The 20,337-nt window shown below is 37.3% G+C and overlaps 1 protein-coding gene across 1 annotated transcript in view; it reads right to left on the minus strand.

Moving 5' to 3' along the window:
* The window catches only part of LOC306867526 (protein inturned-like), a gene marked incomplete at its 3' end in the record, with an annotated part of 34,202 nt that extends 14,574 nt beyond the window's left edge, over nt 1–19,628 (minus strand). Inside the window, exons 1-5 of the mRNA XM_079413202.1 lie at nt 19,433–19,628; nt 15,759–16,327; nt 14,230–14,315; nt 2,348–2,545; nt 246–364 (exon numbers count right to left, since the gene is read on the minus strand). Coding sequence (XP_079269328.1) covers nt 246–364; nt 2,348–2,545; nt 14,230–14,315; nt 15,759–16,327; nt 19,433–19,551 — 1,091 coding nt within the window. The 5' untranslated portion in view covers nt 19,552–19,628. The remainder of the gene's footprint in view (nt 1–245; nt 365–2,347; nt 2,546–14,229; nt 14,316–15,758; nt 16,328–19,432) is intronic.
* Between the last annotated feature and the right edge of the window lie 709 nt (nt 19,629–20,337).

Below are 20,337 nucleotides of genomic sequence, written 5' to 3' on the forward strand. Positions count from 1 at the left end.
AAATGTTTCTTGATCAGTAAATCAGTATATTAGAATGATTTCTGAAGCATCATGTGACACTGAAGACTGGAGAAATGCTGAAAATACAGCTGCAGATCACAGAAATAAATTACAGTTTAACACATATTCATATAGAAAACAGTTACTTTAAATTGTAATAATATTGCACTGTTAATACTGCATTTTCATCAAATAAATGCAGTCTTTGGTGAGCATAAGAGATAAATATTGATAAAGCCCCTCACCTGAGTATCTGTCCTCCCGTGACGTTCTCCAGCATGTCACAGAGCGTCAGGAAAATACCTCTCACCGCTTTCAGATGAAGCGCAGCTTCAGACGCCGGATACTGGTACAGAATCTCCTGCTGCAGAGAGGACACACAAATCAATCTACCAGGTAATGCTGACCCCAAGTCATTTTACAGCATGTATGCATAATCGTGATAAACATAAATGCTTTAGGAATTTTATTTGAGACCATTTTGCTTAAATGGAGGACAAAAGTGTTTCCCTTGTCAATAATGTTACAAGATAATAAAAATAATAATAAATATCTTAGAGAATGAATAGCTTAATAATAAAATATATTAGAGAATAAATATCTCTCATAATGAAAAAATAAAGTGTGAGCATTCACTCTGACCAGAAATGTTTTATTTTAAACAAAATCTGATGACACTTTTGTATTAATGCCATGCAAGCACAAACAAATGATGAAATAAAAAATTAAATAAATATTAAAATACAAAAAAATTAAGAAGCATGAATTTTTCATAAGAATAGGAAGTTGGGTAAATAAATAAATAATTTAATTAATTAATTAAATGTAAAAAATAAAATATTACAAAATGAATATTACAAATTTTAAGAAGTCTGAATTGTTCTTAAGATTAGGAACATGTATTAAGCAAATCTGGTAAAACATGAACTTTTTTGAAGAAGCATGGATTGTTCATAAGACAAGGAACATGTAAATAAAATAAAATAAAATAAAACAATTAAATTAAATAAAAAAAAATATATATATAATACAAAATATATCTTATTTATATACAAAATATATAAATCTTTAATACAAAAACTTAATTTTTTTTTTACCAAAATAGTAATATTTAAATAGAACAAAAAGTAAGAAAAATGGCAAAACAACATAACAAAATGACTCAAATCTAAGCAAAAATTAAAATGAAAACTGAAAATATAAAAATGAAAGTCAATTAAAAATAATAATAAAATTATAATAGTGCATTAATAATACTAAAATATTGCTTCCCTGTACTAGGTGAATCGCAAATGAAAAATTAAAAAAATGGCATATTTCAGTAAAAAATTACTTTTAAAAAATCAAAAAGTGAAATAAATGAAATATTTTGCATAAAGAAATTTAAGCTAGTTTATACTGACTTTAATTTTAAAATGGCATTGTAATTTGCAATATACTTTATTACAAAAATATAACAAGAATAATCAAATTCTGGGGAAGATTAAAAATAATATTTAGCATTAAATAAAGCAAAGTTATGAAAAAAAAACATTTATGCTGATTTAAATAGAAATAAATATTCAATAAATAATCATTAAACATGTAAGAAATAACTATAATTTGTTTAATGTTTTATATTTTATATAATTTAATATTATAATTAATTACAACAATACAATTTCCCTCTCTTTCTCTTTCCATACATATTATGTATTACTGTTTCAGTAACTTGTATTACTTTGCATATATATATCTAACTCTTTATTTACAATATTTTAATTATATTTAATATATTTTTAGATTCTGATTTTTTTTTGGGGGGGGGGGGCAAAATGTGTTTAATTGTCTTGAAAATAACTGTACAATACAAAAAAATACATTAATGGCCTAAAACACATTTCTAGCTACAATTGTCTTATTTCTGTTATGTTGTTTTTTTATCTACACATGTCCTGCACAGGTTTTGTGAAAGTCGCCCTGCTGCATTTCCACCAATTGTAACTTTTCATTCACATTTTGCTTCTCTTTATGAATCGAGTAATTCAAGCCTTTAAAAAGAAAACTTTGCAAAGTCCTGCTGAGCGTTTTTTCTCTCTGATGGGAATGCAGCGTCTCGCAGTGAATTATTCAGCCAGACGCAGGCAAACGTCTCGCTCTCTTCTCCTGTTTCCTCGTGGCACAGCAGAGACATTCATGCTCAATCCTGGGCCTTAACTGGGGAAACTCTTTTGGATGTTAATGGATTAAGCGCTGACACAGCTGCTTAAGATTTGCCCAGTTCTCACAAGCTGAAAATGACATTTGTAATGCAATCAATGGGGAGAGTTTGCGCAGTGTTCCTCTGAATGAAGACAAACGGACTGACCTCGTCCTGTGGCGAATCAGAGTCCAGTTTGAGCGAGAGGTACATAACTATGTGTGGGACGTGTGCGATGGCCATCTGGAGCTCGACGGTGTCCTCGCCCCACAGCAGACGCACCAGCTGACTGACCGCAGGAGCCGCTTTCACTCTCGAGTCCGGAGCCATCCCGGCGGGACAGAGCGTCTCCAGAGTCAACCTCACCTGAGAGACAACCTCAAATTAATACTGTGATGAACAATACTCTAATACACTCACACTAAGAAAAGTCTAGATAAACTTATGGGAGGAGTATTCAAATGAATCACGCAACACGTTTTACTAATGTTTGTGTTTGTCAAATTACTGGTATTTACGCTATTATTCAACACTTAAAAAAACATGTTAAATTATTTTGCACTTGAAATGGATGCTATTGTTGTTGCTGGGAGGAGGCAACAGAGAACGAGTGGTAGAAGGGAGACCACACGTATTCATTTATCTGGAATGCCAAAAGAACACATTATCTGATTTTTTAGATTTTTTTTTTTTTTTTTTTCTCGTGACGTATTGTCAAGTATGGTGACCCATACTCGAAATTGGTGCTCTGCGTTTAACCCATCCAAGTGCACACACACAGCAGTGAGTAGTGAACAAATACACACACACACACACACACACACACACACACACACACACACACACACACACACACACACACACACACACACACACACACGGAGCAGTGGGCATTTATGCTGCGGCGCCCGGGGAGCAGTTGGGGGTTCGGTGCCTTGCTCAAGGGCACCTCAGTCGTGGTATTGAGGGTGGAGAGAGCGCTGGACATTCACTCCCCCCACCTACAATCCCTGCCGGCCGGGGACTCGAACCCGCAACCTTTGGATTATGAGTCCGACTCTCTAACCATTAGGCCACGACTTCCCCTTTTGATTGCGTTGGTCATTATGGATTGCGTTGATTGCGTTGGTCATTATGGAAATGAGTTTGCGTTTGTGTGCGTTGTTAGTAAATCACCCACAGAAACTTTCGTGCTAATTTGCCATTTTGTAAATCTGGCCCTAAAATTTTTATTTACAATATTATATTTTATAATATTAATTTATTATTTTAAAATATTTTTCGGTATTTCTGTATCAGTAAATGTACATAAATTTCACAAATTTGGAAAATTAACCTAGAATGATTGTAAAAATCATTATAATTTGCGAGTAATATTTTATTTATTTATTTTTATTTTTTTATAACATTATTAATATTTAATGTATTCATTTATTATAATTTTACTGTATTAAATAAATGAGGGGGATACATACATGTATAAAAATGTCTGTAAAATGAATGGATAATGTCATGGCAGAAAACTACCAGTATTACCAAAAATGACCAAAACATTTCTTTTTCTACAATTTATTTTGTGAGAAATTGTTCATTTCAGCATGAACATTGGAAAGACGACAATAAATGATGGTTCTTTCTTTGAGATCCCCAAATTTATTTTACACACTCGCCAACAACTTTTTCCTTTGCACCAAGGTCAAGCAAAATTAAACTTAAAATAACGGCATAATATTGGTTGTTATAGCCAGGGTTCAGGGCTCGAATTGAGGTCGAAAAAAAAAGACAAAAAGCATCCTCTCTGTACAAGCACCCCCCCCCCCCCCCCTTACAATCCCCTTTGGATTATTAATTTTGTGCATTGCGTAAAACTTATCATGGACATGAAATGTTAAAAGTCACTACTTATGATCATATACGAACTAACGGCGATTGGCCAATCAGAACTCAGTACTGTAACAAGCTGCGCACAAGCAGAAGCAATTTCGTAATTTTTTCGTGCAAAATGGTTCAAGCACAACTTTTGAAGATCTTTACAAAGAAGACAACAGAAGGTATGATTTTTCTTTGATTAGAATTTAAAGACATTCTCTTGACATAATGTATGTGTGACTGTGAGGGACTCAGAGACGATAGGAGAGCTGACATTCATTCTGTGAATAAATCAGTTTTTGAATGAATACAGTGAGCCAGTGATTTAACGGTCCATCCAGATGGTCTCACTTGTTTCGTTTCTATTGAATCATCCGTTTTGAACAAATCGTTTGTATGAATGATTCAGCAAGTCATTTATTAAAACAGGGCAGCACAAAACCACATTCAGCTAAATATTGTTCAACTATCAATATTGACCAAAATTCCTCTATTTGAGGCCCCAGAAGGAAAAAAACGTATAATAGTTCATTTAATAAGGATAATTTTTCATTAAATAGAAACCAATTTTGTAATCATTGTGTAAAATTAGCCACAGAACCGACACCCCCCCCCCCCCCCCAACTGCACCATCCCCCCTGAATTTTTTTTTACAATTCAGCCACTGCCAGGGTTGTATTACTTGACACAAATAAGTAGGCCATAACTTATATGTTTGGTGCAACAGCCTGACATCAAGCTTAACTTAAGTAAATAACCTCAGAAAGGCTGAATGATGACGGTGTAAAGAGATGTGGTTGTGTAAAACAGACTCGCTGTGCTCTACCACATGTTGTTTCAGTAATTCAGAAACATAAACCGTTTTTGCAGTAATACTGTGCCGTTCCTCCACATCTGATCTCTTTGTGTCTGATTTCCCACATGCAAAATTATTTTGAAAGTGGCATTTGTAATGTAACAAAAGATTTCTATTTCAAATAAATGCTGTTCTTTTGAAATCAGTTTCCACAAAATTATGAAGCAGCACAACTGTTTTCAATATTGGTAATAATCAGAAAAGCAAATCAGCATATATTAGAATGATTTCTGAAGATCATGTGACACTGAAGACTGGAGTAATGATGCTGAAAATACAGCTTTGACTCACAGGAATAAATTACATTTACAAATATATAACAACAGAAACCAGCTATTTTAAATTGTAATATTATTACTGTATTTACTGTAATTTTCATCAAATAAATGCATCCTTCATGAGCAGAAGACCCGAAGCATACATAAGATTTGAGATTCAAGGTAAACATAGATCCAAAGTCAGCCACATAATGCTGCTAAAAACAAACTTTCTCATAAAAGCAGTGCACTCAGAGATCAAGGAGAGCAGCAGCTCACAGAAAGTGGCGTATTCACTCCCACGCAGCTGTTTAACATGCAGAGCCGAGCGCACATGAGTGTCTGCTGACCTCAAACAGCTGGAGGACAGCGTGCGGGAAAACCACAGCAGCCTGTTATTAGAGCAGCTTCCACACCGAGCTCACATTCACATCACACGTCATCCGCAAGTCGCTCCGGATTAAAGCGTCTGCTAAATGAATGCATGTTAATGTAGATATGATGTCTTCATAGATTAGGGCCAAAAGAGGTCTGGCTGACACATTTAAGAGCTATTATTATACAAGTATTATTTTTTATTTATATGTTGCTTAAAAAAAACAAAAAAAAAAAACAGCATATATGATACTTACACAACTATTGTAAGATTTTGTAATGTTTTTGAAAGAAGTCTCTTCTGCTTCCCAGGGCTGTATTTATTTGACCATATCATTTAAAGTTGTTCTATTTAAAATTTCAATACAAATTTTCTATTTGAATATATTTTAAAATATAATGTATTCATCTGATGGCAAAGCTTATTTTTTCCCCATATTTTTCTATTACTTTAATTCTTCAGATTATTTTAACCAATTGTAAGTCGCTTTTGATAAAAACGTCTGCTAAATGAATAAATGTAAATGCAATTTCAACTTAATTTACAGAACATTCACCTTGATTTTTTTAAGTCAGTTTAATATAATTTAAGTTAAAATAACTTGTACAGCCAGTTTAATTATGAATGTTTTAAGTGTAAGATATCAGAGACTGAATCAGACAAATCTAAGATGCATCAGAACATTGAAACCTGAGGAGCTGGAATGCAGAGAGGCCTGGAAACAGGACATCGTCGTAAATCAGATTCCTAGCTCCAGCTACTCTGAAGCAAGCAAACTAACCAGCAAGCCTCTTTCACAGAATAGCTTACAACCTTGAGACAAAAGAACACTTATTGATAATTCCAATTCAGGAAGGAGACTGTCAAATGTGTTGCAAGTATTCAAGACTGATGGTCACATGTAAACCTGTGATAGAAAATCATGAGCTACAGACTCTTGGGCAGGTCTTCCTCCATACAAGACAAAGACAAACCAAAATTCCTTTGTCTAAAGAACATGCCTTCGTTCTCCATAGAACTACACAAAGACTTTCTTTTTCACATGCACATAAAATCATCCTAAAAGGACATTTCTATGCAGAACCCCATATTATGTTTGTAACCCACATATTAGACTATCCACGTTTTAATCATTCATTGTGTATGTCTTGCTTTTAATAAGTGTTGAATAGCTTAAGCCTTAAAGGGTAATAATCATGCTTAGTATGTATCAGTTTGAAAATTCATGCTTTAAATGTTTCTTCCAATCAATTCTTTGTCAAATGCATCATAGTCTTGTTATAGAAATCATGTTCAAAAGTATACTTTGCAAGAGCCTGTAAAGTTCGGACCTCTGACTGAACAGATAACATGCTGATTTATTGATCTGGTGGAGGAACAGAGCAACACCCCGAGCAAGGACAGTATCTAATTGGTCAAGACGTTTCAAGATGGCGCCGCTGTGTTCGGACACCGTTCGGGTCGCTCCGCTGAGATTTTGCTTCAACTTTCTTTTTTACTTAGTTTTACTTTCTCTTTTTACACATCTCACTTCGGCACTGATCACCTACAACATAGAAACACTTTTGGACATTGGAAACCGCTACACCAACCTGCTTCAGGACACTTTATCCACGAATCCTGCGTGGCCTCTGGAGATTCTTCGGAACGCGGAGATAAACAATACCCCCCCGAGGCGACGGATCAAGAAACATCGCGGGAAGCGTGCTGGAATTCGAGTCAGACTCAGGAAAAGGGCTCACAGTCCTCCTCTTCCAAGCATTCTCCTCGCTAATGTCCAATCCTTGGAGAATAAGATGGACGATCTTAGAGCCAGGATTAGTTTCCAACGGGACATAAGGGACTGTAACATCCTTTGTTTGTCAGAAACGTGGCTTTCGTCCATGGTCCCGGACACTGCTGTAATGCCAAGTGATAACTTCTCTGTCTTTCGGACGGACAGAACAGCAGAGGCCGGTAAATCCAGGGGTGGAGGAGTGTGTTTCATGATCAACAAGAAATGGTGTGATCCCAGGAATATCTCCATTCTGTCACGTTCCTGCTCGCCTCATCTGGAACATCTTTCCATTATTTGCCGCCCATTTTATCTGCCCCGGGAGTTCTCATTGATCATTGTTACTGCTGTGTACATTCCACCACAGGCAGACACCGGCTTGGCTTTGTCTAAACTTCACGATGTGCTCAGCGGCTACATCAACAAACATCCTGACGCTGCCTTTATCATCGCGGGGGACTTTAACAAAGCCAACCTCAGACAGGTCATGCCGAACTTCCATCAACACGTATCCTGTCCAACTAGAGGACCAAACACACTGGATCATTGCTACACTCAGTTCAAGGATGCCTACAAAGCCCGCTCACTACCGGCTTTTGGCAAATCGGACCATGCCGCCATTTTTCTAACACAGGGATACAAACAAAGGCTCGTTCAGGAACCTCCGGTGCAGAGAGTAGTGACGCGCTGGTCCTCCCACTCAGAGACTATGCTGCAGGCGGCTCTTGATGACGTCGACTGGGACATGTTCCGGGCGAGTTCTTCTGGCGTCAGCGAGTTCACGGATGTAGCATTAAGCTTCGTAAACACGCTAACCGAGCAAGCTACAGAAACAATTACGATAAGGTCATTCTCCAATCAGAAACCGTGGGTGGACAGAACAATCCGTGCCGCGGTTAACACACGCACTGCCGCTTACAATGAGGCTCTTCTGTCTGGGAATACGAGCGAGTACAGAGCATCGTGCTATGCTCTCGGTCGTGCAGTAAGAGCAGCTAAACAAAGATACAGAGAGAGAATTGAGTCTCATTTCCAGCTCAACGACTCTCGACGGATGTGGCAGGGACTGAGGACCATCTGTGACTTCGGAAACAAATCCTCCGTGGAGATGAGAGCAGATCCGTTGCTGGCCGACGAGTTAAACATCTTCTTCGGCCGCTTCGATGGCAACGGCGGCGGCGCGACTCTGCCGACCAGCGCGTCAGGAAGCAGCAGGCAGAGCAGCGATGATCCTGTAATCACCGTGTCGGAGGATGAGGTTCGGAGGGCGCTAAAGAGAGTGAACGTCAGGAAAGCAGCCAGACCTGATGGGATAACCGGCCGTGTTCTGAGGTCCTGCGCCGATCAGCTCGCTGGTTTGTTCACGTCTATCTTTAATGAGTCCCTTGCTACCTCCGTGGTTCCCATCTCATTCAAAAAATCCATCATTATCCCTGTGCCAAAGAACAATAAACCCTCTTGCCTGAATGACTATCGCCCAGTTGCCCTCACATCTATAGTCATGAATGTTTTTGAGAGACTTGTAACGAGCCACATTTGCTCCTCCATCCCTGATACTCTGGATACTCCACTCTTCCCTCACACACTTGGACAGCAACAATGGGAATTATGTAAGGCTGCTATTCATTGACTATAGCTCAGCTTTCAACACTATAGTCCCCATCAAGCTGGCATCTAAACTCACAGACCTCGGCCTAAACTCCTCACTCTGTGACTGGATTCAAGACTTCCTCACCGGCAGACCTCAAGTGGTGAAAGTTGGCCAGTTCACCTCAAACTCCATCACTCTGAACATAGGAGCCCCACAGGGCTGTGTCCTGAGTCCCCTGCTCTACTCTCTCTACACGCATGACTGCGTGTCCTCTCACAGCTCCACATCTATTGTCAAATTCGCTGATGATACTGTGGTTCTGGGCCTCATCTCCAACAACGATGAGACCGCATACTTGGATGAGGTAGAGAGTCTCACATCATGGTGCCAGGACAACTGTCTCTCTCTGAATGTGAGCAAAACTAAAGAGCTGATCATGGACTTTAGGAAGAGACAGCAGCAGCCCTACACTCCTCTTATGATCAGTGGGACCCCTGTGGAGAGGGTGAGTAGCTTCAAGTACCTCGGTGTAAACATCTCCGAGAACCTGACTTGGACTACACACATCCAAACACAGGTCAAGAAAGCCAGGCAAAGACTGTACCATCTGCGACAGCTGAGGAAATTCAGGGTCTCACCAGCAATCCTGAAAACTTTCTATTCAGGGACCATAGAAAGTGTATTGACTTCATACACTTGTCAAAAAGTGTATCTCAGTGTGGTATGGAAACAGCTCCAATCAGGACTGCAAAGCACTACAGAGAGTTGTGCGCTTAGCTGAGCGCATCTCAGGGTCTGCTCTCCCCTCTCTGCAGGACATCTACCTCAAACGCTGCAAAAATAGAGCTGTTAAAATCTTCAAGGACTCAAATCACCCTGGTAACCATCTATTCACTTTGCTTCCATCTGGTAAGCGCTTCCGTAGCTTGATGGCAAAAACTGAGAGACTTAGAAGGAGCTTCTTCCCCCAGGCCATCAGGCTCCTAAACTCTAACTCTGTGTCATAACATCACATGACTCCATGTAAATATCAATATATCAATAAGCTATTCATAATTTTTCTCTACCTCATATTGCTGCTATTTAAATACCCTGTACAACTTTTTTGCACATTCCTCTTATTACTATTTAAGTCAACAACATACTGACCTGCACATTTATATTTATATTTTTTATCTTATCTTTTATTTTATTCTTTTATTTAATTTTTTCTACTTTTCTTCTCTTAATATTGTATACTATATAATTGCACTGTCCTTGGAGCGGACCTGACCTACATTTCACTGCTGGTTATACTCTGTATAATTGTGTATGTGACAAATAAAACTCTTGAATCTTGAATCTTGAAGACGTCCAGATGGGACGGTCTGAAAGCAGAGTTTAAAAACTCAGGACACCATCAAACTTTCTCTTTAGTCACTCCACTTACTCTCTTAGTCTCGTCTCTCTCCTCTTCTTCTCTTTTGCCACCGCATGCTGCTCTTTGAGCGTGCTCTGGCCCACGTGCCAGCTGCTACCATAATGAGAAGGAAAACAACTTAGTCTCGTTAAATCCTTTTATTTTTATTCTTTTACTTTAGTTTCTTTTCTTTCCGTGGAGTTTCGTGTTCTAATATAAGTTTGCTACAAAGTCCAGCTCCGACTGCACTCGCTTCAAACTTCAACCAGACCAACCCCGCATCCTCAGCCAACGCCCAAGACCTCACTTCACGACTACTGAACTCTCAACCAATCAGACACTTCGGGGAACCCTCTGTCTGCAATGACGACACAAAGGAAACCCCGTTACACAGGCAAAGCAAGCAAGTACACCTCCAGATTCTAACTGAATCAGGTGCAGTTAATATAAATTTTAGCCTCATTGAGAAACTCAAAGCGAGGGTTAAATAAGTGATTGATGGTTGTTCAGGTCTATGCAATTGAACATATTGCTGTAAACTTGGGATTTCACATTTCCATTCTCTTAAACTCATCCTTTCCTCACTTTCTCTCTTTCTGCAACGTGTGAATGCTTGTTAATGTGCTAGATTAGTTTATGTCTTAGGTTTATATAAATACAATCTTATTTATATTGAAAAGAGAAGTATCTTGTGTTTTGTGCTCAAGTTAATGTCTTAAGTCTGCCGATCTTGTTACTGTGCTATTAAATAGTGTTTTCACTATATTTTGGATTTTAATATCCAGTGCAGAGTTTGTTATACGGCTCATTCAGTGAATCGCCGTAACACTGATTCTGTTCAAATCCCTATAAAATCACAAATTATTCCCTTTGAGCTAAATTAAACTATTGCTTTAAATTACATATTAATATTACATTTTTCTTATTACGTTACATAAGTTAAAGTAAGTGTAATTTTTAGTGTACAGTAAAAACTGTAATAATTATAAAAAAATGTAAAAATTATTGCAATTTAAAATAACTGTTATCCATTTCAATGTTTTAAAATATAATTTATTCCTGTGATAAAACCAGAATTTTCAGCATCATTACTGCAGTCTTCAGTGTCACATGATCCTTCAGAAATCATTCTAATATACTGATTTACTGCTTCAAAAACATTTATTATTATCAATGTTGAAAACATTTGTGCTGCTTAATATTTAGCAAAAACTGTTTCTTCAGAATTCTTTGATAAATAGAAAGTTCAAAAGAACATTATTTATTTGAAATAGAAATCATTGACAACATTATAAATGCCTCTTTTGATCAATTTAATGCATCCTTATTGAATAAAACCATTACTTTAAAAAAAAAAAAAAAAAAACCCACAATCTGACCCTGTGTCAGTGGACATGATGGTTTTGTTCCTGTGGTTTAGTAACTCTTCAGGTCGGTCTTAACATTGAAATTCAACGACCAAGCAACTCTAACCTCATCATTTCACCAGCCGAGGCGAAGCTCATTTTAAAATCTTGGCAAGCCTTTTGAAACCTCACAAGAGCACAGTTCCTCTACCCTAATATCATAATAGTCTCATCTGTCCTTTTTGGTCTACGGTGTAATTTGCTATCGGTTCTCGTCCTTTAATCACTTTCTCCCTCTCTCCTCTCCGCAGGATAATGGCTCTTTTCCTGTGGCCTTCAAAAACAAGCGTTACCGTAACCGCCGTCACTGCCGGGCACTCCACTGGTTACCGTGTGTTTCTGCCACCACATTGCACACGCAGCTGCGAGTGACGTAACTGTGACGTCTACACGAAACTGGTCTATTCATTTACTGCTTGTTTTCTTTAAAAAATAAAAAAAACTAACACTAGCTTTTCTAATCTTTTTGTATTCCATCTGTTTTCTTTTTATTTATTATACAATTAACAAAAGTATAAAGCGCCTCTAACACTAGCTTGCTCTATTCCTTTTCCATTCTATCTGTTTTCCTTTTATTTATTATATAATAATAATAAAAAAACCTTGCGTGAACTGCATTAGGCTAACTGAGAATTGTTATAGCACTTGCGTATCATTGCTCTTCTGTTGGTTTTGATTGCCTCCATTGTTCTCATTTGTAAGTCGCTTTGGATAAAAGCATCTGCTAAATGAATAAATGTAATGTAAATGTAAAATGTTCTTCATTTGAAGAAAAATGGCTCTTTTAAGAAATGTTCAAAGGTTTATTTTTAAGAATGCACTGCAAAAAAGGACTTCTTAATTAAGCTTTTTAGACTTTCTGTTGAGTAAAAATAACTAAAAATCTAAAAAGCCTATAAAACCACTGCATACGATGTTAAGACTTGTTTGTGTAAGAGCATGTAAGAGCATCTTTCATCTTTCAGTGTATGTTGACTTTCTGCAAAGGATCTGTTTCAAACAACTTAAAAAGCAGTCTCTTCTGTTCACCAAGGCTGCATTTATTTGTACAAAAATGCAGTAAAAACAGTATTATTATGAAATATTTAAAATAACTACTTTCTTTTTTTATATATTCTAAAATGTAATTTATTTCTGAGATGCAAAGCAGAATTTTCAGCATCATTACTCCAGTCTTCAGTGTCACATGATCCTTCAGAAATCAATCTGATTTGCTGCTCAAGATACATTTCTGATTATTATCAATATTGAAAACCATTTTGCTGCGCCATATTTTTTGTGAAAAACTTTTTCATTAGGATACTTTGATTAATAGAAAGTTCAAAAGAACAGCATTTATTTGAAAATTAATTCTTTCGTCACGTTATAAATGTCTTACTGTCACTTTTGATCAATTTAATGCAACCTTGCTGAATGAAGGTCTGAAAAAATAAGTGGTTGTTTACAAGTCTCAATGGTATTCTGATCTCTATATGGCTCAAGTCTCTCCATTAATGTAAGAAAGAAATCTTCAAACTGATCGATTAGAGATGTAACAGCTCATCTCTCATTCATGACTGCATGAATAGTGCGGGATACATTGCGTGCTAAAATTTAACAGTTGGGGTTCTGAAATAAAAAAATATGGTAATATGGTAATGTTTTAAGTTTATATGCTTTTATTTTCAAACACTAGTTGAGTTGAGTTTAGAGCTCATTTGCAATGTGCATTCAGACTTCACACAGCTTCTGGATTTGGGGTTTAGATGAAGTGTTTTGGGTCAAAGTCAATCACTATTTTGGCCATAAATGGAAAATGCAGTTGAAAATGGCAAACTTTTACCAACATTTTTCAACAAGCAACAGCCTCACCAACCCAAAGAGATCAGCAGCAGCTTACGACATGAGGAAGCTATCAAAGATTAATGCACATCAACAGTCCATTTGTATTGTTTATGACAAGATTACGCCAATATTTCAGCAAGCACATTTAACCAAATTAGGTTTAACTCTTAATAATTTGCAGAATCGTTTGTTAATGTAAAAAATACTGTTAGTCTGGAGGGTTTTCAGGAAAAGAATAAAATCAGTCAGGCCGAGCACTTACTCGCAAGCCTGAGAAGCACAGACCAGAAACCAAAACCAATTTTAGAAAGTGCTCATCTGAAACGACTATGTCTTGTTAAAAAAAACTCTAATTTCAAGCCAATTAAGTCAAATTAATCCCTTAAAAACAGACCTCAGCTCCCAAAACGCAGAGTTGACCTGATGTGCCCTCAGCATTTGTGAGTTTACGGGAGGTCTGCGGGTAAGAAAACTGAGCGTTTGTCTGATATTTAAGATTTTTCTTGGCTTTCATCGTTATATTTACCTCAGGATTGAACTATTTGACTGCTGCAGACGACTACAGAGCCAAATAAACATTCTGAGCCACACATTTGTTCATTCTTCAAACTTCAAAAAGATGTTGTTTCAATGTTTCAAGTATTTAGTCTTAGAAAGATGCTCATTTGCAAGGTAAAGACACAAAAACTCGCACTTACATGTGTGGGGCCCGGTACACATGATAAAACCCTCTCAATGTTTTCTGAAGTAACATCCACATCGTCCACAGCAACCAGGGCATCACCTACAGAAAACATGAAAAAATAACATCTGCAACTTGTCGCCTGATTGTCCAGTGTGCAAACAGCTTAGGTAAATTGTATCTCTATCACAAGATAAAAGCAAATGCACATCAAACAGCACCTCCACCTGCCTTCTGTAGATTTGCACTCTCTTCCCTTTGTGGCATGCAAAGATTTCCCTCAGTTATTTCAGATAAACGGTCTAATTGCTTTAGTATGGAAGGGCGTTTGAGAAACAATCGTAAAAAGCTGCTGGGGAAAGAGTTTTCAGGGTGGTGTAACCCGTTTGGAATTTCTTTGGTCTGTCTCGGGTAGAAAATGACTGCGGGTTCCCCTTGAATGTCGCTTTAGGACATCAACAGAAAAACATTCACTGTAAATATACAGCGCAATTGAAAAAAAATAGCTTCCAATTGCATGATTTCATTACCAAATGTGCTAGGGACATAAAACTAGAGTGTTTAACAGGCAGTTATGAGAGAGAATATGAGTAAAACCAATCACAACACCAAGCTGTAACTTGACTTAACAGATTAAAAAAATAGATTTTTTTGTAGGAAGCTCACAAGGTGTTCTGAATAAAAGCAAGTTGCTTCCAATAAGCAACATTACGTTCTGTAATAAGTTAATTAATTGATCTAAGAGACACCCATTTGTACAAATTGGTACGTATCTGCTAAACGCAATGTCCAAACATAACGAAACTTGAAACACGCTGACAACAGGACATTTTGAGGACACACACCAAATTTCGCCCAATTCCGCCTATAGGGGGCGCTAAAACTGAAAAACTAGTGATGTATGCTTTCAAAACTGTGCTTTGTGAAGCTTTGAAACCTCTGTGAATCATTTGTTTCGAACCAGTGGTTGAGAGTGCATATACAATTTCAAAAATCACATGATTTCTGTAAAAAAAAAGCTTTGTTACGTCATAACTGTTTCGTAATGTTTCAAAGCTTCAATGGCTCACCAGTAAGGCTGAACCCATGAACCAGTGTCTATGGTTTTTAACTAATCTTGGACCAAATTTGTTGACATTTTAATGATACATTGGTATAATAAAAAAGGAAAAGTAATAGCAAATAGTTTCTTATTGGACTGTTTAGCCAAGCCCTTTATAAAACAAACTTTGCAAATGAATAAAAGAACACGTTAAACTGACACTTCATATTTAATGGTACTTGATGATTTGCTAATTGCATTTAATAGATTACACTTTCAATAAAATATTTGCACGTGTTTATGTATGTTTGGCTTGGATTTAAACAGCTTTGACCAGCAGGCATCAAGTGTTTTGAGCGCTTTGAAGCAGTGAATTATTTTGCGAAGCAATTGGTTCAAAGTTTCAAAAATCGTACTGAACTTTTGAACTGTAGTGCAAGTCTGTAAGTAAAAATACTAGGACATTTTCCTAAGTGACCCACTCCTTGTCTAGCTGCGCTTACCGATAAGAATTTCCGCACACTTGCTAGCGGGACTGTGAGGGAGCAGACCATGGATGATGAGTTTCCCCCCTTTTTTCCCTGCATTTCCTCCAGGATGGTGAACGACACCCAGCAAGGCCTCTAACAAACCGCCTCCCTCAGGAAATGGAGGCGAAGAACTGCCGAGACGTTTGGGGTTCAGATACACGCACACGTCCTTCAGACGCTGCTGCTGGAACACAACTCCAGTCCGCTGGCCCGCTTGATTCTTCAAGATAGAGGTGGGACGCTGGGAAGACCCTGCGTCTTTTCCATCAGTGGCTTTCCTTTGAGATGGTCGCCGATTTCGCCTCAGGATCTTGGTGAACTTCTTGAGTTTTGCTTCGGTTTTGTTGCTGGAGGCCACTTGCTTTTTGCCATTGTCTGTGATGATCTCCGCCTCCTTTTCACTGAAGCGGACGTGATTGGTGGCAGCCGAGTGACTGGCAGAGACCTGGGCCAGCAGAGTTTCTTCTTCTTCCTCACTCAGCTCCAGATAGAAGAGTTCACCGTTCTTCTGGACGTCATCCAGCCATTCCGGCTCCAGGTCACTGTGACACAAAACAAAGAGTACATTAGAGCAAGTGATGAAATCCACAATACAGTAGCCTCAAAAAAGTACTTGGATGGACAATTAAAATTTCTGACTGTCATTATTCTCAGAACTAACTTTTCTGAGTCAGCCCAGCTTCTTTTCCTAAAATCTATCCATTGCATTAGCTATGTGAATAAATAGGAAATAACTAAACCAATTCAATCAACTTCATAAAGTAGAAATCGACTGCAGGATATTTTTTGGTATTATTTACATACTATTATACACTGTAAAAATTATTTTTCAAAGTTGTAAATAAAACAAAGATTATTGGAGTATGTTGTATAAGAAAATACTATGTCAGTCTTTCTACTTCAAAATTACATGTTTAATTAATAAAATGTGTTACTTGCCGTTTCTTTATAATTAATTGTGAAATTTACTAGCGATTTCTGGGTGAAAATGGTTTTAAAGCCATTTTTGGTGTAGTATTTATTAACTTAATTTTTGAATAAGCTTTTATTTGATATTTTCAGTTATCATTTAAAGTTTTAAGTAATTTTTATGTTCTTTAGTCATTTTTATTTTTCCAAATATTCCTATTTAGCTTAATTTCTATTATTTTGGTTTTGGTGATTTTAGTACTTAATCTTAATCTTATTTTTTTTTTTAAATAGTTTTATTAGCTAGTTGCATTTTTTATTATTTTAGTTTTAGTTAACAATAACAACACTGGACATTAACTATTCACAATTATCGCAATTTTAAGGTTCAAACTTAGATAAAAGCATATATTAGACTTAGACAACTGATTGTTAATTACTTTGGACGCTTTACAAATGTGACAAATTCATTTTAAAATTTATACTCCATGTAGTTTTTAAAATATTAAAAGTGCAAACTGCATGTATACCAGTGGCGATTTCTTTAAGACTGCAAGGGAAGCTCAGCTTCCCCTATAATGTCAAAAAATTAATGGTCAAACATGTACTATTGTGTTAACATTTTATTGATTAAAATGCGTTAGAACACGTTCATCTCGAAGACGAGTTCGTTCAGAATCAGCTATATAGTCCCGTAGCATCAGTGTATTTGCCTGTTGAAGCCCAGCGTCCATTGACTTCTATGGAGCTGCTTTGAACAGTTTTTTTCAGTGCTTCAAAACTAGACGCTCATTGGATAAATGCTGCGATTATGTCCCGCCCCCGGACGCTCAGCGTCTCTGGGGGTGAATGGAGGAGTGGGCGGGGCTGGACTCCGGGCTTCTGCGTGATGATTGGAGGGTTTGTCGAAAGACTGCATCTCCTTTTGATTGACAGCGATTGTGTCCTATAAGAAGTCGCTGATGCTGAAGCCATTCGAGCCAGTGTTGCCAATTTAGCGACTTTTCAGACCACCCTAGTGACTTTTCAGACCACCCTAGCGACCTTTTTCCCCAAAAGTGACTAGCGACAAATCTAGCGACTTCTTTGACAAACCTTAGCGAGTCTCTGTGATCGCTGGAACTGCCGCAACGGCGCGAGGTCAGCGCGCACACGCACCTCTTTCTCTGTTCAGTGAGCGGCTGAGAGGAGCAGCGCGTTCAGTTCAAATAGATATTATGTTGCTTCTCTAATTTTACATGCAAATATAGCCGAAATCACAGCACAGGAATTGTCTTGTCTTATCTTGTGTGTATTATTTGATTTCATCAGACGACGGCTCGATTATAAATTAGGATTTTTGTGCAGACTAACTTCTTGGAAGGGAGAGCTGGTTATGTATTCTTAAAGGGCTGCGTTTCAGTCACTATTTCATATTTATCCCGTTGACTGACAACATAAACAGTAAAATATATAAAGGAAAACAGTTTTATTGAGAATTTGGCTGCATTAAAATACAGTATGAGCACAGAGAGACAAACAAATGTAAAAGGCAATATGACGCGATGACGTAATTAATATGCTAATTAGCGCATGACGTCATCTGGCGACATTTAGCGACTTTTCAAACTGGCTTTAGCTACTTTCCATCGAAAGAAGTTGGCAACACTGATTCGAGCTCAGTCCCATAGTGGACTTTGCAAGTGTAGTCAAAAGACAAACTGCTGCAACCTATTTCTTGATATTTGCTTGGCGAAATTGCTGGCCAATTTTCATTATACGTTTCACACAATTATACACCACATTCCTTGTTTCAGTTTAACCTAATTCCCACATTTCCTCCGTCAAGTTTAATGTTTTTTTAGACCGTTTGTTCATTCATTCATTCATACAGCAGGCCAGGCGGTGAAGTAGCCAGCTAGCAAACTGCACACGATGGCAGAATTTACGTATAAATAAATGGACAATTTTTATGATGTAGGCCGAAAATGAGCTTCCCCTCTTTGAAAGACCAGCAGCCGCCACTGATGTATACATATAATTATACTCATTTAAAATTAAAAATAGTATTTTAAAATAGTTTAAGATGAAGTACAGCAAATGATCAACTACTCACAAACACATTTGTTGCAAAAGAACACATTTGTTGTTTTCTATTTGTGTTAAAATATTGCCTATATATTATTAGTCTCTCACTTTTTGCAACAGACTGTATTTCAGCACCAGTAATGAAGCAATACATGATATAAGAGTGTCTTGAAACACAAACTAAACTCTACAGAAGCAATGAAAGCCACACATCCTAAAGCTTTGAGACCGAATCCTCTCCTTCATTCCAGAAAAACTCAACTCAATATTCAGCCAGACATGGTGGTTAGCTCTTGGCAACCACATCCATAACTTCACTAAAGATGGTGAATAGCATATAATTATTTATGATGGCTGACTTTCCATATTGGAAACAGAAAATCCCCTTAAAAATGAGAGAGGGCAGAGAATGGACAAAGTCTATTTTCCCTTTTCATGAGCCTCTCTTTGTGGGTCACTCAACTGAAATAAACCAAAACATTAATAGTTTTGTACTCAAACTAGCTATTATAGATTTTGCTATTTTAATACACTTAAATAAAGCTAACAGCATTATATGCAGGTCTAATATGTTTACATGCATACTGCAAAAAGTGTTATAGTGAAGCATGCAAAGTGTTAAAAATCCAGTTATTAATAATTCGAGTTTTTGAATTAGTTTATGCTCTTACTCGGAGTAATCTGAGTAACTGTAACATGATGCATCAGAATCAGTCTCGCTCCCTCCTTCATCCTCCTTATTGTCGCGTGTGTCCGTCTCGGTTTCATCTTTAAATAGTCTAGAAGCCATTAGCGCATTTTATACTCAATAAACCATTTAGATCTGTTTCAAGAGGCGCATTCTTCTTGTTATCCGCATTCGGGTCTAGTCCAACGGCCACGTGACGCGTTTCTCAACCAGCGATTGGTGGAATCGAGTCGTTTCTATAGCAACACGGAAGCTTTGTTGAACAGCGTGGAAAGCAGTTATAACAACAACATAATCATTTAATAGTGTATTAATTAGCATAATTAAAAAAACAAATAGCATAATAAAGGAATAGTAAATATTACGTTTATAATGACAGCTAACGCTTCTAAATGAGCGATTTTGTCACATTGATAGAAAGTTCGGTAATTACTCGTTTTAAAATAAATATGTAAATACAACAAACAACACTAAATATTATCAAATAAAACAAATCCTACGAACCTGTAAAGAAGCACACTCCGTATAGAATCAAAATCCTCCAAGTTATTAGAGAAAGACTGAAAAGATCCATCCGAGCAAGTATTAAACATGCTTCATACTTATAACAAACGGTTTCGTCGTTATTAATAAATGACTGTTAAATTCCCGAGTTTGAATATATTGTTGATTCAGTGAAGAAATGGTAGGGATTGTCTTTTGAAGGAGTTTAGGAGCTGGACCAGACGATCCAAAGAAGCAAAGACAGAAGTGTGTCTTGAGTATTTCTCCAGACAGAGACTGACTGAGTCGATGCTCTTGAGAGAGAGAGAGAGAGAGAGAGAATATATATCTTCATTGCTTGTGCGATTTTTGTTAGCCAGTACTACTACTGTAGCTTAGTGCATT

This window comes from Barbus barbus (assembly GCF_936440315.1).
Source record: "Barbus barbus genome assembly, chromosome: 1".
Taxonomy (NCBI): Eukaryota; Metazoa; Chordata; class Actinopteri; order Cypriniformes; family Cyprinidae; genus Barbus; species Barbus barbus.